Consider the following 24679-nt stretch of genomic DNA (forward strand, 5'->3'; position numbering starts at 1 on the left):
GCTCCGAGACACCGAGGAAGGCATACCGCAATCTTCTTTGCAGTTCATGCCTGAAGATACTCACTCCACTGACGGGAAAACTCCACCTTATTTCTGTTTGAGGGTGTCTTCAGTTTCAGTTAACACCAGATTAAAGAAATTGTTTATATCTTGTTTTTTCTCTCTGCACAAATGAGCAAGCTGCAACTAAGTGACTACTAACTCTTCTTTCCTACAGACTTTTCTCTAAAAGACTGGATTTAAAGTATTTTCAGAAGTTGTTGTCAATTTGGGGGTTGGTTTTGGTTTTGTTTTTTTTTTTACTTGCAAGGTTGTATTTCAGTATCCTTCATTTCTTTTCCTTAGACATCTAAATCTGAGCAGTGGCAAGCGCTTACAACACACCAAGGCTGCAGGGCTCTATGTGGGGACACTAGTGTTATTTTTTTCCAGGCTTTCAGACAAAGTCTGTCCTCAAGAACTGGGAGGAGTAGAAATCTTTGGGACCAGCTTGGGGAGTATCTATCACTGCTAATGAGCTCTGTGGCAGATGTAGCAAATGTTAGCACATGAAGTGTGACAGGGAATTGGCCAGTCAGTCCATCAATGGACAGGGAGAACGAGATATAAAAATTTTTCCCTCCATAATCATCTACTAGATCTGCGATTTCCAGATAAAAACAGGGGAGAGGAAAGGGTCCTCTGTCTTCTATCAGAAATAACTTTTTGAAGATTTCTTTTTCATACATGAGCCTTGGCAAATCCATCTTTGCTCTAATCAGAGGCAGTCCTGCAAGTGCAGCGTTCCTCTCTCAAGCGACTCACTGAGTGCCTGTGTCAGGTTAGTGACTTAAATAACAGGATATGAACACTTTTAAGATGACCTATAAAGCCCCACTTAATTCATATCAAAACTTTCTTCCATTTAGATGTAAACATTGCCTTATCTTATCATTTAAAACAAGTTATTAGCTGAACAGGAAAACTCACTGTCATAATTGCACGAGGGTAAATTGCCACCAGAAACTGGCAGAAACAATGTGGAAATGGAGAATTTTCTTTACCTCCCTCCACCGCAAACTCATCTGTTCTCTACAAGCATAGTACAAACCGTGTGCTTCCAATGGAGCATGTTCTACCAAGCAAGCCCAACCTCTTCTTTAGTGTGTCCAATCTTTCTTGCTCAGTCTGAGACCTGCCCCATTTTGGGATGTGACGTGACTTCTCGCAAAGGCACAAAGACCGTCAGAGCCAGCCTGAGGCAGACATTGGTGCGAAGGATCAGGAAAAGGCAGAGCTCTGCCCCTGCCTATTCCCATGAGTCACGCAAACGTCCCCCAGCCCGGGATCTTTTAGTAACTCCAGAAACATTGTACATCCATTCACTGAATGCTGTTAGGAAATGTGCATGCCACATCCCTGTCATTTGAAGAAAGCAATAAGGTCCTAAACGATCAAAATGTAACTGGCAGGGATAACCACGGGGCAGCACGGTAAAAACAGCTCCCCAGAGTTCCCGTAATGCTGTCCTGGCTGTGTGTTGTAGCCTGATTTGCTTATCAAGCTCCCTAATGCTTTCCTGCCCCTTCAAGGTGAGGACTGTTAGCACAGCCCATCAAAGAGAAAGGATGTTCTCCTGTAATTACATAGCTCCAAATTTTGGCACAGCTTTGGGAATTTGATCACTGTCTCGTGGTTCCAATAACACTTACACAGCAGCTCCCACGCTCGTCAACTTTTAGTTTTCATCATCAAACTGATTGGCGTTACAATGAGCATCTACTCAGAGCTGCTCTGGTGTGAAGTAGGAACTCAGGTTTCCTGGTGGAATGTTTTCGGTTTGGTTTGTTTGGTTTGGGTTTTTTTTTGTTTGTTTGTATGTTTGTTTTTTGTGTATGTGTTTTTTTGTTTTTAATTTTACTATACAAAATTAGATATATGAGCTTTTCAGATCACATCTTGATTATAAATGCAAAGGGCAAACCTTAATAAATGCCTTTGACTTCTATTTTCACATCTTGCAGTACTATATCTTCCTGAGTGACTTCAGTTGGGTTATTTAGCAGGCTAGTATCTTGGTTTCCCCATCTCAGACACAGAGATGAGAGAGGTCCTGAGGCTCCTGCTTCTGTACTTTTTTACAGCTGATGTGAAAATGCACTTAAGAAAGGCTTTCTCTCCACAATCTTTCATTGCTGAGATCGAGCTTCAATTATTTGCAGACAGAGGTGTTTTGGAGTGCAGAGAAAAGAATAAAGCAAACCTTGCATTCCCATCCAGCTCAGTAAGAATGGAAAACAAATTTTTTGTGCCTCTTCCTGTCTGTCTGAAAAAACTAGCAAAACTACATAAAACAAAACAGTTAGGGACTGAACATTACTGGATAAATAAATTTGGAAGAAAAAAAAAAAACAGAGAAAAAGAAACCCTTTCTGTGTAAGTAATGTAAAACAGGTTATTTTGCTCTTTTTTTTTATATCTGCTCAAACCAGCCCTGATGCAACATGTTGAAAATCTCCCTGTTTTCCTCAGCCCATAGATAAAAAGTGTCTTGAGTAGTGACTTGCAACAGGAACTTCATCTGTTGCAAACACTTTGAGCCTTCCTTATTTCTCAGAGAGGAAGTATGTGGCCTGTTTGGCAAATGCTGCTGTACATGACAGCGTGAACTTCACAACACACTCATTCGACCGGCTGCTCCTCGACTTGATCAGCTAAACCTTGCTGGCAGCACGAGAGCAGTATTATAACTACGGCTTTTTTGAGAAATACTGCAATCTGGAATACGATGCCTAGCATTTAAAGGTAATCCTTGCTCTGATACATTTTTGATTATCTGCCTATGGGACCAAATGTTTTGATTTTATTTGTATTCATTAACAATGACAGTATTCAGACCGTGGATTTCAAGTGCCACCAAAGGTAGAAATAGAAAAGCCTGCCGTGATCCTTTTCATAAGGAGTGGTACTAAAGATAGAAGGGACAAGGAGTATTTCTACGGAAAGCTCACAGTAAGACAGATGCATAGGACCTTATGCTGAAGGAAACTGCAGCTCACTATAACGCAAAATATCAGAAATGTCACAGACAGAGTAGTAGGCTTTTTATTCAAAGTGTTAGAAGTTTGCATAATGTGGTATTTCTGTGTTGTTTCATAGGTGCATGTTTATTTGAATTACCTTGATGGCAGCATTACATCGTTCTTTCTAAGCGCAGAGGTACAAGTGTCTAAAAGCTGAAAGGATGCTCATTTTGATTAAAGACAAATTAAGGGAAATTCACACAAAAATACACAGTTTCTGAAATCTAAGCTGCTCTTTTTTTTCCCCCATGTGAAAAATAAAAGGATGCTGGTGCTTTCATTTTCAAACTAAACGGGATTCAGACATTAGCTGTGAACCTTACTGAGAATTAAATTCTGAGACCTTGGTGGTATAGATGTGAATATTAGGTAACAAAAATAAAATAGAGTGGAGCATCTCAGGAATGATGAATGTCCTGATTTTACTAGTCTGCAGTGTTCCTTGCAGAGGGGCTTTACTCAGGTGCTTATTTTGCCTTTTTATTTCTCTTATTATTTTCATTTCTTTATATTTACTATTTCTCAATCATTTTAAATATAACTTTGAAAAAAGTTCTTACAAAGCAATGAACTTTCCTATATGCCGTGCTATTTAACTGCTCCACAAGCATGTTTTCTCAGAGAACAAATTCTGCGAGAGGAAATTATTGCTACATGTGCTGCACGCAAGAACGGAAGGTGTAAATTGTACCACAGGCTTTTGGGAGGCACGATGTAGGTCAATGAGATTCCAGTCTTGACAGGTGAAGGGTTTGTATCTGCCGAGAGTTCTGCCACTGATAAACAGGACACAATGCAGGACTGGGGCTGTAGGTGTTTCCTCACCTTCCTTTTAGCAGCAAAAATAAAGCAGTACAGATCACTAAAACCCACTAGCTGTGTGTTCACAGACAGCTGTGGCTATCAGCTTTCCTTAGACACCTTGTGCACAAGAGGAAAGGGGAGGAAAGACCAAAGCTTGGAAGACTGCAAATGTGACCTGAACAGTTAATAATCTAATTTCCATACCAGCCTGAGGAGGTGGCCTGTGAGCGAGGAAAGCTGCCTGTACACCCGCAGGTAGTTTGGTTTGCAGCCCAGCAGCACGGCGGTTCCTCCGAGCTGAACAGCAGCTGCACTCCTCCATGCAGGGCGTTGGGTTGATAGGACAAGGTGAGGTTAGAGTCTATCACCTCTCCTTAATTCTTCCCAAACCACCCCCTGTGAATTATTTTCTTTGGATCTGGCATAGTTATCTGCTTCTACGGCAGAGAGATGCCACGTCTACTCATATCCCAAACTCTGTCGCCAAGTTTAAGCGAGATGCACTGCCTGGAGAAGATTCATGATTTCAAAAGAATATCATATAAAAACATTAATGTTCCGCTATTGACTTGAATGACAAAAAATCAGCTCGGCCACAACATGCTCTACAGTTTCCCGTAAGTCAATTTTTGCAGAGCATCTCAAAATTTCAGAAAAAACACCATACAGTTTAACATATAGCGACACAATGGATTTGTATTGCGCTGCCAATACTTGACGCCAGCACAAGCTACTTAAGCCATTAAATTCTATCATGCACTTGAGTCATGCGCGCTGCTGTTTTAGAAATACTAATTCATACACTTACTCTAAAAACAGCGATACGCCATTGCCAGTAAGTAAGTAGAAACAATATTCTGCCCCCTCTGTTTCAAATAAAATTTCCGTTTCTTCCATTTCCATCTCATTTTCAAATGTCTGAGAGCTGAGCCATACCTGAGGGCATTCACTCCACCACCTTTGACGGGACTGTAGGCACATTTACTTTGCCCAGGTGCATAATGACAAGTGGCCTTAGTGGTAAAACCTAGTATGATATCTGTCATTTTCCTTTTAATCACTTTGGATGAGCGAATCATCAGCTCTCAGCTTTCCATTTGCTTATTTTTATTGAACGCTTCTGCCCTGAGTCTAGAGAACATCTTGAACTCTCTTTCCCTTTCAAGATTTTATGCTGCCACTAATGGTTAATTAGTGACAGTAAACCAACATGGAAAATGTAATGAGACACAGTAAACTGTCACGCTAGTGACATCAAAGTCCAAAACACCATGGCTCTTCACTGTTACCGTAAGTACTTTGTAACATTTGTATTTTCCGTAAATCGGATTCTTCCACCTCTAAAGTAGCAGCACTGAGCTGCACACTCTGTCCTGTTGACGTCAGAGGTCCTTTGAGAAGATCAAGGTCATGCTCATATAAAGTGACAATTTGTATGGCAGAAGTGAGCCAGGACAGTTTTGGATGTGCTCTGCAAAAACATGAACTAGGCACATGCCAATTGTTTGGTACTTAATGCCGCTGGACTAGACAGCAAGAGGTTTAATTACAAAATACATATAAGCAAAACTTCAAAAACATGATAGGTATTTTTAAAGCAACGTTTAGAGTTTAGATCCCTAAATACCATCTAAAAAAAAATGAAGATGCTTTGCTTGAACTTGCCATGCTTTTAGAAAGTTTGTAAGTGTGAGGTAAAGTTTTCAGAAGTCTTTCCATGATGCACAAATGCTACGTATCACTTTCCAAAGTGACTCAGGCACACCTGAAAATCATATCCACTGTATCTTAAGAGTAGGAAAAAAGCCCTTGAAAGCACTCTCACAACTCTGATCGCTAGTAGGATGACTTGCTCTCCTGGCCCTCAAATACCAAGACCCAGAATAAAGGGGCACATAGAGGTAGGACTTTATTATTTTTATTTTTCCATATTTTTGTGACACAAAATTACAGTATTATTCTCATCTAAATAACAGTTGCGGTGTTAGAATTATAAATAAAAATATAGGAAATTTGTGCTGCCATGCTTGGCACCTATCCGGAATTGCAAAAAAAGTTTTGGTAACTGCAGCTTGTTTACTAAACACTTAGCCAGATTTGAACTGCCCGTTTCAAATACTCCAAAAACGCAGCTACTACAGCACAGAGCTCAGCAGAGGTTTTCTGTCCAGGTATTCATCCCACTTCCCTGTCTGACTTTTTCAGCCTTGTTGAGCTCTCTATTCCCATGCCCAAGAAATTCTGCTGGCTAATTTGAAGATGAGCCAGGACCATCTATAGTATCTGTAGCCAAAGCACTGGCTGCACTATTCCTATGCATGTACCTCTTATTCCTTATGGGATACGACTGAGAAAAACATTGAAAAAATTAAAATTGGGTCTCACGAAAAAATATACGTAATTACTTCAAGAAATTATGATCTTGCAAGTAGACAGTGCCTGACAAAATGAATTCTGATTTCAGTTTTAGGAACTTAGGTGCATTTTAATGGAGAATAATTTTGTGTTTGTTGTCAGGAGAGACCCTTTTATTCAAATGTGGGTATCCAAATATCCAAAAATTAAATTTAAAGCTACTTTATTATTCAGCTTCTAGACTTCATATGTCAGGCAGTGAAACATTTTTTTGGTCTTGTGAAAGCAGATTTCAGACAGTTGTCAGAAAGACACTGGCACAGCTGCATCCTACAGATGCGCTACAAGCTGGTTCCTGAGCGCAGGCAGTGAAAGGGTGATGTGCCATTTGGCCGGTGACATAGAGATTTCTCACAAAGAGCTTTTGGGAACAAGCACTTAGAAGCTTGAAAATGAGATGAGGTGGAGTCAAACTGTGCATTACCATCTGTTTTAGCACTGATCCACTTGCTTTTGGTAAGAGTCGAATTCTGTTTCTTTTTAACGGCATTTTTTTTCTGTAGGGTATCTCCCTAAACTCGCTGTAAGGTATAAAAAAAATTATGGTATTAAGCAGTATACTTGATTCTGCCAATCTTATTCCAAAAGACAATTAATAATAAAGTCTCTCTGATTTCAGCAGTACTGCTTCTCAAGTTAAACACTTCTCCAGCTAACACCATCAGGCTCTGGTCTGTTGTAAGTGAAGAGCAATACACCAAAGGCAGTCCTCATCTTTGAAATATTTAAGCTAGAAAAGACTGAAAGATGCAAATTGCACCAGAGTTTAGTAAATACCCACACGATGCTGCTAGAGCTCCTGCTATGCTTTTCACCAGGCAACTGACGGAAAAATATTTTTAAAAAATAATTAGCTATCAGCAAGTGAGTTTGAGTTATTTTGCTTTAACGTACAATTTTGAACAGGTATAACTTACTCTCCTCTCTCTCCTCTGCCTCTGAAAATATACTATAGCATGAGACCCCTTCCACATCCAAAGGGTTTTTCTCTCTGTCTTCTGTTGGGGAGAATTATGAAGGGTGTAGTAAAGCCATGAGAAGGAACGCTCCTTTTCACAACATTTAGTTCCACAGTTGCCTCATACTCTTTCTTGTACACCCACCAAGACTTAAGACAAGCATCTGAAGAATTTGCACCACTGGCTTTCTGCAGGAGGAGTGTTCTGAGATCAAAAACTTTGAGGCAAGGTGTTACTTTAAAAAAAAAAAAAAGAAAGAAAAAAGAAAGAAAAAAGAGGAAAAACAACATTACCCACATTCGCTGAGAGCACAAGTGCATCAGAAAGAACCCAGTGAACAACATTCTTGGTGTTTAGCAATAAGGTGACATAATAGACACAGTGCTGAAAACCAGATCCATCAGTCTAATTTCTTTGGAGCTTCAGAACTCCAAACGCTGAAAAGAATATTTTGTATATGAAATGACCGTAGGGGCATGGCTTTGCTGTGACTTCCTATTGTGCTGAGGTTCTGGTAATGGAAACTTTTACTGCACTGCGTTCTTCTGAGCAACTTCCCTAGCTGTGGTTTTCTGCTATTCCCCTGATAAAAGCACCAAAGTGGTGAGAGTTTAGCAAGTATGTAAAACTCTCACATGAGTTTGACACAAGAGTTCTCAAAAGCAAAACTGTATAAAGTCGGAGACACCCCAACTAGGTCATTTCTCATCTGTTAGCACAGCAGGTGTTATACTGATGTTTAATTTCAATGTCTCCTTTGATTTAGTTTTGAAGAGCTTTGACGGAATTACAGAGCACAATGGGAAATACTGTGAAAACGCTGAGAGCCTCCGAAGAAACAAATGTGCCGAGCCAAATGGGTAAGCACTCATTTCATTTCTTTTAAGAGAAAAAGATGTTCAAAATATACGGTACATTCATCCATGTGTCTTCCTTCATCTGCCTGACGTAGTAGAAGCAGGCAAGAGCCTGACTGCTGTGGGAGAAGGAGGGCACCCTCAGACAGTGCTTATTTTTACGTACGTTCTAGCTCATTTTCCAAGAAGTACTTTAATTAAAGATCCCAAATATTAAAACTACTATTTGCTACTGCTCCTTGAAAGACATTCCTTCCAATTCAGAAGCCACTGAAGCACTACTTCAGAAACCAGAAATACTGTGTTTTGACATACTTGCATGTGATATTTTATACAAATTTGTTCTGGAAATTTGGTTTTGCTTCATTTAAGGTTAAAAACCTTAATGATGTTATGCTTGCACTGAACCTGAAGTCCGCTGTTGGTTGCATTAAAAGTAGCACGCAGCCAACTTGTCAGCAGGTTTATCAACAAAGATTACACAGAAATACACCTCACAGGCCAAGCTGCCAAAGGGGATCTAACACATCTGCCCTACGCGTCCACGTGTGAAAAAATCAGGTTGCAAAGCTCCCCCCCACCATAGGCTGGTAGAGGGTCATGCATCTGAGGGGGGAAGCAAAAGGGATTCAGCAACCTGCTACTCCCAGCCTGCGAGCGAGTAGATGGAGAGTCAGCGCAGCCTCGGCTCTCACGCCCCGATAGGACAGACAGCTGGTGGAAGAGCTGCAATAAATCACTCCCCAAAGGTGAGTAAGAGAAAACAGGTTTGGTTTTTTGTTTTGTTTTGGTTTTTTTTCAGAGGAGGAAAGCATTAATCAAAATTTTTGGCTTTTCCATGAAAGATGGTTCAGTTGTACTTCTCATTGTTACAAAGATAGGGAATGAGCCTGGTTTCGTTAGTGCTGGAAGGAAACCTAGCCCTGCTTTTCGCTTGGCCAAGAAATAGCTGATAAGGGTCCTAGGTCCTAATAAGGCAGAGACCAAGTTCTGTTAAGGCTACTCAGAGGCCCATAACATTAACTGACAATTTATTTTTCTGTGCCAAAGTGTGCCTCTTGTTGGCCTTCCCAGCAACCGCTGTCACAAATACCGTAACCACAAAGCAGAGACATGCACGCACTCAGACCAGGACCTCGCTGTGGCTGTGACCAAGTTTGTATTGTTCCTGTACATGCTAAAAGTCAGGATTTAGCAGGGCCAAAGCCAACTGCATCCCTTTCAGTGACATAAATAGAACACACCCCTAAAACATATTGATAGCACAGCAATTAAAGGGGGAAATTACCCATTTAGGAATCCAGGGCTCCATCTGCTTGCAGTCTCCTACACGTCTAGCACATCTAGAAAGGTGCTTTTTTGGATCCTGCCTGACCTTCAGCTGTCACCTGGGGAGGGGACAAGTCTCCCATAGCTTCATGGGAGCTGCTAAGGCCGCAGGATGTGTCAGACAATCACACTGGTGAAATTGCGCTGAGTAGCTATGTGTAAACATCCAAAGGCAGCTTTAAAATCCTACATAGCTCTCTGGAGCTAACTCTTATTCTGAATCAGACTAGCATTATTCATAATGGCTTGAATATAAGTAATTAAAATCAGGAATACAAGCATCAGTAATCATCCAAATCCAATGAAAACAGACTTTCGAAAAGGAACTCAGTACCAAAAGCATATATTGAGGTTAATGTAATGAGTTTGTATCTTTTTGTTTTCCTGAGCAGATCAAACTCCAAATCACATCACCAAGCACGGACTATTTCCCCCAGGCCAGGAACAGCCACCTTTGACTTAAGTGAGGTGGAGGACCCAATCCACAGACTTACAACAGTCCCAATAGTTATTAGGAAAAGCAAGTTTTACACTGGCTCATTTCAGGGAATAAAAGGAAGGAGTGAAACAGAAGGGAAATAAAGAAAGGAAAGAATAACCAAGAAATGGGAAGAAAACAGATGACTGGAGTCTGCAGACTTGATCTGCAGCGTGAATGTGTTCATCAGACCCCTATGAGCACTTTATGCTGCCTGAGAGCTGCACTGAAAGCAAAACCTTATGCTTTCCTCACCTCCAGCGCATCGGTCTTGGCCCTGAAAAAGGGAAGAGTGCATAAGCTGCATTTCCCCAGGAGGCATTTGAACTCCAAATATGACTGCACTCCATCTGAAAGCACACTGTATGGGCATCCCTGACACAACGTAGGTACTGATAACAGGGTAACTACTGCAGCAAGTGGTCATCGGGGGATGTGAGCCCTCCTCTTTCCTCCCTTGGGACCCTGAATCAAGGGTTAATCCTTACTGAGCTGCACCTGCATAACTCTCAGTTCCCAAGCTGGCTGGTTTAGATCTAATTTGGGTACGCCAGGGCGATGCTGCAGCCACACCTTACGGCTGCTGCACAGACAACCTCCCAGACACACACCAGTGCCCTCCTTTACCCTCTCTGGTAGACGCCATGCCATAAATCACAGTATGTCTGCTGGAGAGTAAAGCTGGGAGGATGCAGGGAGCTGAGCTCGGAGCAGCTCATTCCGTCTCCAGACAGGGATCACACGGCTGCACAGCACAGTGTTTTTTGGGGGCAATGAGCTGGATCCGGATGCTCTGCCTACGCTCTCCCTCCTCTCTAACCATGCTTCTTAGTCCATTCACAAGGAATAATTTGAAGCATGTGATATTCAGTCTCACACTTCACAAGACATCCAGGGATGTAGACACTTAAAACCAACGTATATTTCATATTCATCTTCTACTCCTAAAAAAAACCCAACTGAATTAACGCCTGATTCAGTGGAAATGACTGTGCTTCGATCTTTCCACTCTAACTTTTGAGTTGTTCCATTTCAGATGTAACCTACACTCCCACTGCGGAGGAGAGGTTGTGTTAGAAAGACTCAGTCAAATCTTCTTTTTTCTTTTACAACTTAAAAGTACAGGGAGCTCATCAGATCAAATCTATTAGATCATTGTAAATTTTAGGTGTGGAGAAAGAGGGTAATTTTTTTAGTCCCTGTTTCGAGGCTTATGTATTTGAAAGGAGCCAGTACGGGTTTTGTGAAACGTTGTAGAGTGTGGTGGGGTATTTCACATGTCCAAAAAAACCCAGTGAGGTTTGATTTAAATACCAATTAAAAAGAGGTCTTGTTTGTGGAGTGTGAGGGTTTAAAGGTTTTGGTAGTACAAACCCCCTTTACTTTCACTCTAATATAAGTACATGCAGTTTAAGAGGTAACGTTTGCATGGATGGGGCAGCCAACACTATGATTAATTCCTTCCTTTTCAGAACTACAAATTAATGTGCAAAATTGAAACAAAAACGGATATAAAGATGAAAGTGTAAGCAAAGTAATGCAGATCTTGCCAGAGAAAAAGTCACGTACTCTGTAGTGCATAACGAAATGCAAACCACTGGTACGCAAGGAAGGAGAGCAGAAAAGCACTTGTTTTCCACCCTTTCAGCATGGAAAAAAAACATTTATAAAAAAACAGCACAAGTTTTAAAAAAGCATTGCTAAAGGCACTGTCATTAAGCTAAAAAAGATGGCATTCCGCGTAGAACTGGTTTCAAACAATCTGCAATGAGAAATTAGGTGCCAGCACTTTATCCTCACTCTGCAGTTCTTACAACATACCTTCCGGCATTTATTTCTCGTAGTCACAGGTAAAGATCTTGCTTCGTTGAAAAAGACTCAGCACCAATGCTTAGGTCTCGTTAGCCTGAGGTACTAAATAGTTTCATAGACAGAGAAGGTGTCGCAATTTTTAGTGCAGAACAGGGAAGCAATCAAAGGCACTCTCAGCACAGAATTTCTTCAGTATAGTTGAACCAATTGTATAATAAGTTACAGCAGACTAATCACGGCAGTTGGCTCATTAATACAAAGGTACTGGACTAGTCCTGTTTAATTCAGTGACACTAATCAACTAAGAAAACCATGGTGCACTGTCAAACTAATGAATGTCTATTCCAGACTACATATCCATAAGGATGCTCACTAACTCTATTGTGAGGCTACTTCAATGGGCAAAGGCTAGCAAGACTAAAAATGCTTACAGTCAGTTTGAATATTAAGGTAACTACTTTGCATAACACAGGTCCCTATAACACAAAAACAAACAGCTACTCATAATCAACTGAGAAAACACAGCTTTTTATTTCCTTTAAACCACAGATGGGGAGCATTTTTCTTAACACACATATTTTCTTTATCACCGCTGTAAGGATAACAAATGTAAAATTTCTCCTCTTGAAAATATTTCTTTTCTGCAGACTTCCATGTTTCCTTCAGCCTTTCATCGTTATCACTCTGAGTTATTTGTAAGGCCCCAGGACACAGAGGCTGAAAACACAGTCCCCGTCTCAGCATTCATTCAGGATGCTGTTTCTAGGTTTCCCTAAAACAACTGTCTTCCTTAAAGACAAGTTGACGAGGAATTTATATTAAATGAGAAAATCCAACACGATACAAAAGCGTGTCTGTCTCTCTGGGTAATTTCTTTCCCTCCTCCCCTGAATTCAATCCCATTTTTGTGCCTGTTGAGCAGCACAGAGTGGGCAAGTATGGAGATCAGACCATCTCTGCAGAGGGACTGCTGGATGGTATTACTAAGGAATGGGGTGCAGATCCTGCTGGAGGCAGAGGGAAATCTTTGTCTCCCCGTGTGCCGGTGGAGGGTACTGAAATGTGCAGAGGGAAGGGACCCACCTCAAGGACAAACATGGGCAGCATATTACATGATCTCTCTTGCCGGGACTTCTGCAAAAGAGCTCACAACTCCCAGCACAACACATTTCTGAATCTCTCACTTGCCAGCATTTACTGGACACCATAGATTCCTGATGGATCATAGAATCATAGAATGTGTTGGGTTGGAAGGGACCTTTAAAGGTCATCTAGTCCAACCCCCCTGCAGTAAGCAGGGACATCTTCAACTAGATCAGGTTGCTCAGAGCCTCATCAAGCCTGGCCTTGAATGTCTCCAGGGATGGGGCCTCCACCACCTCTCTGGGCAACCTGTTCCAGTGTCTCACCACCCTCATTGTAAAGAACTTCTTCCTAATGTCTCATCTAAACCTACCCTGCTCTAGTTTAAAGCCATTGCCCCTTGTCCTATCGCTACATGCCCTTGCAAACAGCCCCTCCACAGCTTTCTTATAGGCCCCTTCAGGTACTGGAAGGCTGCTATGAGGTCTCCCCAGAGCCTCCTCTTCTCCAGGCTGAACAACCCCAACTCTCTCAGCCTGTCTTCATAGGAGAGGTGCTCCAGCCCTCTGTTCATCTTCATGGCCCTAGGGAGCTCCTGAGGTGCTTTTGAATGTTTGATAGTGTCAGTCTTGTGCAAAGTGCCTGTTCCATCCTTCAGAAACCCAGGAGACTCAGCCCGTGTCCTACACAATGCTGCAAGGCCCAGAGTCATCCCAGCTGATGTAAAAGGTCTTCTTATCTCTTTATTGACTTCAGTTCTGCAAATTGCAGTTGTACAATGATTTAATTATAAACACCCCTGTTGCATCTTTAATTGAAGATAAGGGCATCACGTGCTGCCTCTAGGACAGTTTCCATACAAGAGGGGGAGAACAAAGAGCTCTAGTAGTCCACCAAGCTAATTTTAAAAAGCAATGGGAAATGGGCAATAATGGCCACACTCTTATTGCCCTTGATCTAAACTATTACCTTTGAATAGTACCAGTGTTGGAACAATTCAACGTGCATCTTCCTTTCCTTAAACGTAATGCATCAGCTTGGCTCAAAATTGTACTAGAGGCATTTAGGCAGTGGCATTAATCAAACTGGGTTACTTCCTAATACTATAAATACTTACTAATTTTGCTAGTTTCAAACTGAATATGTCCTTGAAATATGGTAATTACTAGAAAAAGTGGTCTAAAAATAGTTGCTTACAATTAACCAAATGACCTTTTTTCATTTCTAATATCTTCCCATTCTTCTTATAAAGTTATAGGCTCATCTTTAGCTCTTTATGTTTACCAAATAACATTTCAGAGTGAGATTTTTTTCCAATTTGACCTACTACATAAAATATAACATACATAATGAAAAATCTATTTCTACTTCAGAACCCTATCTTGCTTTTAAGTGACATTTTCTTTCTTCTTTAACAGGTCAGGAGAGTGATTTCCTTGCTGTTCTCTATGACTATCCTTCAGCAGACATAAGCCAACCTATATTTCACATGGGGGAAAAACTACGTGTGCTGTCAGAGTAAGTTGATCCAGTTTTTTTAAATTAGGTTTTGTTACAATTGATGCAAAGCTCTGTTTTATGCACCTGGCCAAAACAGGATGCAGTTCAGCAACATGAACTGAGTTCAGAATTTGCAAGGAAGGATGCTTAGCCATGGTGTAAATTTCCCCGTAGTTTAAGGATTTGGGATTTCAGATTGTTCTTGGATGCTTGGATTCTTCTGACTTGGTTTCTGAAGCTGGATTCAGACTCTATTCTAAGGTAGGACTCAAACCAGAATTCTGCTCTAAAAAAAAAATGTTGAAAGTATATCCCTATGTTAGTGGAAAACAAAGTAAGAGCAAAAATAGTTTGAATCACACAGAAAAGGAAAATTGTTCTGAATTTCTCTGTCAAGTGTGTGTCTTTTATTTTCTTTCTCATCCTTTTTATCTAACGAACAATCTGTTATGATTAGGTCTTAGAATTTCACCCTCGATTTAAGGCATCTCTAACAAAAATAAAATGAAAAATACAGCTTTTTTTCTTCTTAATTTTTTTAATTGATTCTGCAGTTTCTTAGTGGAGGGTGGGGGGTAAAGTATTTCCCAGTCACTTCCACTTAAAAATTTGAAGAGCGCCAGAAGGAAGTAGGCTTAAGGGCACTACTTCGTACTGACCTTAAGCATAGCGCAAATATTTCCACACACAACAGTAAGCACAGTTCTTGAAAAATGGAAACCAGCAGCCCTAACGTTCTTTTATGCACCACTTGTATCGGCACACAGCGACCTCCTAGAAGTTACTCGGTCCCACAGACACTGTTTGCACTGCTTAAACAGAAATTAAAGATTTCATTTTTGCAGCTGGTGGAGCATATGGATTCAAGGGGGACTAGACACATTCATAGCAGAGAAACCCTCCGAGGATTTCTAAATTTGTAAAAAAAGTTCTCTACCTGAGGAAGTCAGAGTATCAAATGGCTGGAGGACAGAAGTACTTAAGAGAAGTATCACAGACGATTGATGAATTCTCAGACTCTTCTCCTGGCTACCATGACCTATAATGGCCTTTGTCAGCGACAAGCTACAGGGCTACGCGGACCTTTGGTCTGACCCAGAATGTCTGCAGTTTTGTTCTGATGACAAAGTGCTTTCCCTACCTCCCTGAACCTAGAGGTCACAAGCCTCAGACAATACCACTAGATGAATTTTCTGCTGATGGAGAGCTTCCCTAAACCAGGGGAATTCTTCTCTGGTAACTTCTAGCTGTTTAAACCTTGCTGCAGTTTGTATAACATCCACGACATGGTACAACAATTGCTTTATCTTGGAAATTCCAGCTTAAAGCCTCACTCCCAGCTTTTATTAGCTACGAGCCCTCACAATACCACATAACTACATATGCCCGTATCAAAGGGAATTATGTGTGTGGCACATCGTATGCATACATTTGCTGCATAGTGATCTACCGGATGAACAGCTTCTAAAAGTACTAGGCTTCTGTAGCAGCAGTTTTTATCAAGTTTGCCTATTGTGCAGTGATCAACAGCTTCTCCAAATAGTAAACAAAAGCCAAAGCAAGCCTTGATGGGAGCTTTCCTTTTCCTATTTTGAATCAGTTTGTCCACAGAAGACATGACACTCCAATGCTTTATGCAAAGCGTAGTGTCCTAATGAAGGACCTGTTCTTCCCTGCTGGGGCATGTGCTGACGTTAACAGGAACTGCTTGCCTGCAGACTCTTGCTACACATAAGCTGTAGGCATAATCTTCTTCTCAAGTCATTCGAAGGAGCAAAATGCAGTCGAAGAGAAGAGCAGCATGGCAGGCACGACCAGAGCATGAGTGATGAGGAGTCACCACAGAGAAGCCAGCGTGAGCAGGCAGCACATACTGCTTCTTCAACGGCTGCTTTTCAGCCTTCTACCAAAGCAATTATGTGTAGCAGCAACCAGCCCCGCCAAACCCACCAGGAACATGATATATGGAATGCCCATAGAAAACACAGCTCCTCACAGCTATTTGTGACCGCTCTGGGTTGGCAGGATTAGATAAGCACCACTGGCACAGTGTCCCACTCCCCACACTTGTCAGGCACCTTTCATTACCAGATGAACAACTGCAGTTAGCTGGCAGTAGTCAAAGCAGATGTCCTCCAATGATCCCCCCAATCTACATAATTTCTGTGGCTCCTGACCCAGCAGTGATGTGCTGCTTTTTTATTGGAATCTGGTCAGCAACCCATTGAAGAAAAGGAAAGGAGCAAACCATGAAGCAGGCTCTGTCAGACTGAAAACCGGTTCCCAGGCAGACAAGGGTCCATTTGCTGAGCGTCCCTACCCTGATATTACAGGAGTAACTACAGGGCTGTCCAGACAGAGCATGCTCGGACATTACCTGAATATCTTGGATACCAGGACAAGTCTAGCTGTGGGAAGGCAGAGCACAGCAGGGTTTAACCACTGAGTTATTTACCCTTCTTCTTTTAACTACAGAAAAATATTTTATTACTGATGTAATTTAAATGGAACAAATGTAGCTTATTTCTGCGTCCAAATTTAATTCCAATGTAGGTTTAGAAAGGGAACTACTCTAGTGAAACAAACTTTGGTCCCTTTCTGAATATGTAGATTCAGGAACACGGACAGAAGGTTACAGGCTAATCCGTATGTCTTAACTAATTTCTAAAATAAGGACAAGCTCTGAAAGTACATCTGAAAATATCCCTTCTCTTGCTTTCACACAGTGAAGGAGGTTGGTGGAGAGTCCATTCCCTTACAACAGGTCGAGAAAACTATATTCCAGGAAAATATGTAGCAAAGGTTTACCACGGGTAAGTAAATGCATTTCCTGCAGTCTTTCAACACTACTTTTCTATGTACAGTGCCCTGATTAGTTATTCAGTGGCATAATCAAAGCAATGCCAATAGTGACTAGACAGGCAGAAATTTTATTTATTGACAGTCTAAAATAGTTCCTTTGAAATCTGAGAACATCAAATCCACATCTAAGTTTAGATTATATGAAAAGGAAAATCCTAGTTTTAAATGCTGGAAAGGGTCAATAACCCCTCAAACGTGAAATTTAAAATACTTCATTGCAGGGACTCATCTCTAACTTTAAGATTTTGATAAAGAGACCTCGTTTAGAAAGAATTTTTGATATTTACAAAGAGTAAAATTTAAGCTAGAGTTGCTCATGAAAAACAGACCAAAAAGAACAAATAGAAAAAACTAATAAGTCATTCAGGAATGTAAACTCTCACACTGGAAGAGCTAAGGAAGGTTCAGGGGTTTCTTGTTGTCCTAGACACCAGTCAGGAAAAAAAACATTGAAGCACACGCTTAAAACTTTTTTGGCAAAAGTTTTAATACCTGTTTAATTTTAAGCATATGAACTGTGAACTCCACTGCAATTTATGCAAGTGCTTAAATTTTAATACACTTTTATATATTCTCCTGAAATAGAGATGCTTTCCCAAAGACAGGGCACAGGGTAATGAAAGCTACTGTCTGAAGCTTCCCCGAGACCATTTTTGCTGGTAGCAGACGGGATCAAATACACAAGAACAACTTTAAAATAAAGTGCTAGTAAGTCCTACACCAAGCTCAGTTACATGGTTAGACACTAGCTCTGGCAAAATACAGCAGTGCACCAAGCTGTGGTGAAAATCAGTAGTTCTAATTCCACCTTCCCATATCCACAAAGTCAATTAATTGAAATGGATGGACTGTTCCCTAGTATAAGCACAATAATTGTATTTTATTTTGGGTTTATGTACAATGCAATAAAATACAATTTGGCGTTAACAAAAGTAGTTTAAATGAAAAAGAGGGAGTTAATTAATGTCACAGATACTCCATCAATATACCACAGGGATGTGTCCCCAACTATTTAGATCAAGGCAGCTTGAAAAGTTGTTTTTTTTTCCCCTAATAAGTCCAAACCTTATTCACTTTTCTCTTAGTCTTACAAAAGTTAATAGAACTCAAAGAGAGCAAGATTTTCTCCATAAACTGGGGAAATATGCCTGGACATAGTTGAGAGAATAACTACAGAAAGCTACAGTGTTATTTTTGCCGTCACTTTTCCTGGCTAATGCTGCACTTTCACGGCCACACGCTGCTCTCTGTTTCACTGGTGTCCAAATTTCAGAATTTGTTTTTTCCTGCTTCACAGCTGGTTATTTGAAGGGCTGGGAAGAGAAAAAGCAGAGGAACTTCTACAGCTACCCAACACCAAGGTCGGCTCCTTCATGATCAGAGAGAGTGAAACTAGGAAAGGTGAGCAAATCGGATTTCTTTCCCCCTTGATCTTGGGCACTAACAGTTTTATGGCTTTTTAATTCACTCCCTGTCCTGCTTCATATGGATCAGTCTGAAACCAGAAAATGGGAAGGCAAAGGCACCCAATGCAGCATGCCAGTCTTCACCAGTCACCTACACTACGAGCAGTGCTGGAAACATGGTTAGCGATGGCCATGGAAAGTTCCACAGGCATCAGCACAAACAAGACACAGTTGTTTGAACACTATTATTTACTTTGGTTGCACGCAAAGCTTATCTGGCAGTGGGACTTTTCAAATGGAGGAAAAGTCACAGCTTTGCCTTGGTCCACAACAGATTGCCTCAAGAAGCTATAAAATATACACCAAGCAGTGGGGGTGGCTGATAAGTGCATTTCCTATATGAACAGGTGGTTCTTTTATTTACTTTTTTAAAATGACGTGCCTTCAACTTTATTTTCTTTCATAGCAATTCTGTTGCTACGTGGGAATTGTACTGTACACACTTTATACTTTTATTCTCTTCAATGGGAAGACATCTCCCACTGTGCAATGTGGTATCTTCCCTTTTTCTGAAGCAGCAGAACACATCCCAATATCATGATACTACAGATAGAAGGGAATAATAAATCATCTACTCAACATAGGCCAATTTGTTTCATAATACCTATACTAAATTCAAAGAAATTTAGGTTCGACATTCAGTCCTTACCAATTAAATGCTGTACAATAGTTTTGAACAAAGAAACAGGAAAACCCAAGTCGTCATCTCCTGCCAGGACTGCACTATCAGGTATCAGCTACTGCATTATTGGGAGGTGACTAAATCAGCATACCAGCACATGAGTCTGGTCCCCTTCTTCAGCGGAAGACAAACAAGTTCTGTAAAGGCCTATTTCCTTTACACCATTTCAAAAAAAACCCATACCAGAAAAAATAAAGGAAAAACACACCAGAAATTTAAATTCAATCAAAATCTCAGGCCCTGATGCGCGGCTCTGTATTCCCTTTGTTATACTTCAGTATGTATATAAAGTATACTATATTACTAGGAATTAGGATGGTCACTCAGGTTTTTTTTTCCAGATCTTTCTGGTACCACATCTTACAGATACTTTGGTTGTGGTCACTGCTATCCAATCCAGAATTAGGGTCCTACTTTGGTCTAAATAATTCTCTTCTCTCTTTCTCCAGGTTTATATTCCTTGTCAGTGCGGCACAGGCAAGTGAAGCATTACAGGATCTTCCGCCTTCCAAATAACTGGTATTACATCTCTCCACGGCAAACCTTTCAGTGCCTTGAAGACCTTGTGAATCACTACTCAGGTAAAAAGAACTACAGGGTAAACATGTGTTCTACTGGCAACTGTAAAACTATCTACCAAAGGCCCAGAGAAGAAGTTTTGCCTATGTGCGAGACTCACAACTATTGCCACAGAACAAGCAATAGAAAAACTTTTCATTTATATCTTTTACTTTACTTTTTATCCTAAATACAAATATGCTAACCTTAACGGTGCAACTGAAATCAACCCAATAACTCAGCTAAATAAAGATAGACAGGCTCTGCCCATATTGGTAGATGATATTGTATGGTTGTGCCAATAGAGCTGTCCCTAACGCTATTTGGTCCAAACACTAGTGTCTAGCACTTTCTTAGACAACTTTCAAATACAGTTTGGAGATTAGCACAGGCCAGGCATGACCAGACCCTAGCACAGCTAAAGTTCAAGTTTGGGTGTACAAAAACTTTAAGCTGTACAGATGCCGGTCAAGGGTTTGGGTCCCAGGGCCAAAGTTCAACTCCTGGCTCGTTTTCTTTACCAGCGTGGACATGTCTACCATTTATTTACTTACCATAGAGACAGACAGATAGAATCAGGACATGCAAGACGAGGTTCTGCAACCACGCTTCTCTTGGGAACCACTACATCACACAACCTTATCTACAGCAGGAAATTATCGGAAACGTTAGTTTCTTCCCTATTACTTTAGAAGAGTATGGCTGGATTTTATCAGCAGAAGTTATCTCAAGGGGCTCAAGCTGTTAGCTTAAATTTAGATTCGACCGTCATTTTTACTAACATCATTCCAGCTGATGACACCTGTTTCAATTATAGTTTTCCAGATTTATGGCAATTTAACCTGTGTCAGAGAGATAACTCAACAAACAACGGAATTAAGTGGCTGCAGTTAAAATGATAACATTTTAAAATGAGGAAGGAAGACTGCAATAGGTTAATTGCATAAAAGTTACATAAGAACAATAGGTTCTGTGCTTTAATTACTAATGAGTACTCTGTAATTTTAAAAGTGTAAAGCTACTGTGTCTGCGTATTTCATAGGTAAATGAAAAAGTGTGTTGGCCAAAGAGTTCTCTGACATGCTGGGGCGAAAAGCCATATTCAGCTTTAAAACATGCAAACGAAACTTTCAAGTCCAATGATATAAACAGAGTGAGAATTTGGACAGGATATTTTTTATTTTTACATTTTAGTTAGCTGACACCTTTCTCCATTTAGAAAGAAGCAAACAATCCATGCTTAAAATTCTGGATGGGGGAAACCCAAAACTTGTAACAGTTAACATTTCTACTTGAGTTATAGGTGTCAGAGGAGACATAGTGAGATTTAGCTCTCCTCCTTCCTCCACCATGAGATGATACAGAATCTCACCCTGAAATAAAGCTCAGAGATCTAAAATACTAGTGTTCTGCCACGATGTTCTCTACTTCCCTAGATGTCTCTAGGGACATGGGTTAGTGGTGGACTTGGCAGTGCTAGGTTAACGGTTGGACTTGATGATCTTAAAGGTCTTTTCCAACCTAAACGATTCCATGATTCTGTGATTCTGCTTGGGCAGAAGAATACACGCAAAGTTCCTAGTGGAGCAAGGAGAAGAGGATAGAGAGAAGAAACATATATGAAAGTAACATGTGAATCTTAATTCATTCCATAGTCATGTCCCACAGCACAACTGGTGCACAGACAATCCAGTCCGTGTGGTTGTATCTTGCATCTATTTTACATTCTCTTTGCATGGCTGAGGCAAAAGCAGAACTCACTAAGGACTCAGGAAACCTGGGTTTAAGTCCCTGCTCTGTCACAAACTTCCTTCCAGAGTTTGGGCAAGTCACTGTATCTTTCTGTGTCTCAGTTCCTCACTTATACTGTGGAAAATATACCTCATGATAAATTAAAAGGCAAAAGTATGAGGAAAGGAAAAAGTTAAACCTGTGTTTCAGTGTCCTCGCTGAGAACACACAATTTATTGACTGCTACTACTGTGCCCAAAACTGGTTTTTTGAGCACGCACCGGGGAAGGAAAACAATGAAGGTAAGAGTGAGCAAAGATTAACTGTCTGTGTATTCATTTCCCTGTTCAGAAGTTGCTGATGGTCTCTGCTGTGTCCTTACAACACCTTGTCTTACCCAGTGCACTAACAACAGCAGCGTAACGAATCAAGTTCCTCCTGTGGTGATGCGGAATAAAAACTTCAACTGGAGAAATATTCACAGGTACCACATACAACACAGGCTGCCGAAAAACCAAGGGTTTTCTTTTTCCAGCCTTGTAGATACTTGTACTTACAACACAAAAGAAACATCCATTTCCTTCTTCTGAGCCCAGTTTTAAAGATTAGACAATCTTCAAAGCTGCTGACAGCAGGTTAACCCATGAAAACTGGATGTGCAGTTCTCTACCTGATAATCTTGGTCTAACTTTGAATAAAAGTATAGTTAACATTAAATCATATCTCCTATTCAGCTAAGGGTGTGCCCACCTATGCAGTCCCTTTGGAGCTCCTCTCAACCAAGGGGGCAGGAGCAAAAGCCAGGCCATAAAGCTTAGTCAGATCCACCACCAATGTCAAATTAACATGCAATGATTACAGGTGAGTCCCGATGGTCAGAAATGGATCCCCCTTGTTCACATGGTGGCCATCCATGAAGCAGCACGAGTACAATGAACACATTATCCCAGCATAAATCTTTCCTACTGTGTGTGTCTCAATACATAGCCCAACTCAAGGTTCATGAGACTTCTAATATCATGACTGCAACTAGAGAAAGTAGGTCAGGTTTCAGAAGCTGGTGAAACAACCACCTTCAGGAACAAAAGCACCTCTTATTTTTGAAGTGTAAATTTCCCTCCGCTACCCTTTCTTTACAAAGCATATTAATTTGCTTACAAATGCAAGAAAATTTTGTGCAGTATCAAGGCCATCTTTCCTACAGATTAAGAAGAAAGAGAGAAAGTATATAGATGTTATTTCCTTTTCAGATGCCAAAAAATATTTAGATACTACTGTTGTACTGATTGTTTTGGAAAATCACTAAATGACAGAAATCTCTGGCAATTTATGAGACTCAAAATTTTTTATACAACAAAATTAACATCATTTGGTTTGACAACTGTTAGTATTATACTAACAGGCTCAGTTCAAGTAGCTGAAATGGTAACAAAATTTTGTTCTTTTAAAGGCTGGAGGTGACCGAAGATACTGAAAGCACCCTGGCAGCAATGGATGACTCTTGTCTCAGCTACGGCCTGAGGGAAAGCATCGCTTCCTACCTCTCCTTAACAGGGGATGACAACGCTTCTTTTGCAAGTGCCAGAAAGAAGAAAGCCCAATCTCTTATATACACAGGGAGTAAACGTAAGAGTACCCTTCACTTGCCACCTACATACTATGAGGACTAAATATAAGACAACCAGGAAGGAAAAAAGAAAAAAAAAAAGACAATGAGGGGTTAGAAGAGAAACCCAGAGCGTTCTGTGGTCCTCCAGTCCTTCGACAGCTGAGAGATACATGCTGATGATCAAACGCTGGCAATGCTTCTGCATTTTCTCTTCTGAATGTCAACCAGAGACGTTCTTAAGGGTGCCATCTCAGCCATGGCATACACTGGGTATGTCCCCAGTGCACCTGAAATTAGAACCTGCTCACAAGCAGGATAAACTGAGATAGACGCTAAGTCAAGAGACAAGTGAGGCAGAGGACTCTTCAGCAAGGGTGATGCCCACCATTGTACAAAGGTGATTGCGTAGGGAAGGACTAACTACAGCTCAAGAACTTAAATTAAGTCTTACTCTGGTATTCTCCACAAGGCTGAAAATCATCTTTTCAGAACCTACCTACATTGAGAAAAGGAGCCTTTTTCTTCTCCATATAGAATCATTCATTGTCATTGACAATGGGTCAGAAAGTCATCAATAATCCTAAGGAAGTGTTCAGCATCCATCATCCAAGAAACACCTGTTTATATTGACTTCATACTTCTGTCATTTTTACCTTTTAGGGGAAAAAAATAGAATCATTGACTTTCCAAGTGGCATTTAATACAACTGCTGGTAATGGCCTGCAGCAGCACAAAGTGGTCGCAAAATTAAGAACAGGCTTAACTCACTGAGAAACGTAATTCCTGCTTAGCCCTCAGCTTCTCGTAGTATGGCAAATATACAACAGAAAATAAAGGGGGTTTTAAGTGAAAAGTAAAATATGGTAATACCATGCCTAACTGCAAAGGTAGGTTTGCAAAGGTGTGACCTTTTATGTATAGAGGACCAGATTTTAACCTCATCTCCTGAAGGCATCCCAATATTTATGTATAGTATTTATATTAATAGCAGCTTTTTTTAATAATTAAACTCAGAGAGCAAATCAGCGACAATGGCTGTTAAAGAGTTTTCTGAATTTCCTGTTTGAAGAGAGTTATGTCAAATAGTAATGACACATTTCATCAAACCGCTTAAAGATTTGTAACTGGATTATCTGAAATTTTTAAAATTAGAGATTTTTTCGTTATATATGCACCCTTTGCTAAGTGATAAAGGAGCAGCTGGCATGGTCCTTTGAACGTGACTCGTGACTGCTTTCTAAATCAAGTAGTCACTCACATCTGGGGGTGTAAAATGCTGCAATCTATGTTCTTGAGGTGAAATCTTTTCAATCTAATATTCTGTCATACCTTTTTGCACAGATTTGAGTAATAAAGGTTTGGAGAGAGGGAACTGGAGATGTATATGTACTTTTTTTTTTTTTTCTCTGTAAATACCTCTTAGCACAAATCTGTGTGGTCCTTAGATCCTTTGAGATATCAATATCTCTAGA

The 24679-nt window shown here is 40.6% G+C and overlaps 2 protein-coding genes across 2 annotated transcripts in view; one reads left to right on the forward strand and one right to left on the reverse strand.

The window, feature by feature from the left end:
- The window catches only part of TG (thyroglobulin), a 158989-nt gene that overhangs the window by 37247 nt on the left and 97063 nt on the right, over positions 1–24679 (reverse strand). The gene's annotated exons all lie outside the window — the stretch shown is intronic.
- On the forward strand, positions 2599–23311 carry SLA (Src like adaptor). The gene is made up of 8 exons (XM_054192097.1): positions 2599–2784; positions 8007–8100; positions 14218–14317; positions 17026–17112; positions 18459–18562; positions 19759–19890; positions 21950–22082; positions 23049–23311. Exons 2-8 carry the CDS (start codon positions 8040–8042, stop codon positions 23266–23268), a joined length of 837 nt encoding a protein of 278 aa, XP_054048072.1. The 5' UTR covers positions 2599–2784; positions 8007–8039; the 3' UTR covers positions 23269–23311.

This window comes from Rissa tridactyla, chromosome 2 (genome assembly GCF_028500815.1).
Source record: "Rissa tridactyla isolate bRisTri1 chromosome 2, bRisTri1.patW.cur.20221130, whole genome shotgun sequence".
Classification (NCBI taxonomy): domain Eukaryota; kingdom Metazoa; phylum Chordata; class Aves; order Charadriiformes; family Laridae; genus Rissa; species Rissa tridactyla.

Coding starts and splice junctions, on each gene's coding strand:
- SLA (XM_054192097.1), top strand. CDS start 8,040: ATGGGAAATACTGTGAAAACGCTGAGAGCCTCCGAAGAAACAAATGTG. Junction 18,563..19,758: donor AGAGAGTGAAACTAGGAAAG/GTGAGCAAATCG, acceptor CTCTTTCTCCAG/GTTTATATTCCTTGTCAGTG. Junction 22,083..23,048: donor AACTGGAGAAATATTCACAG/GTACCACATACA, acceptor GTTCTTTTAAAG/GCTGGAGGTGACCGAAGATA.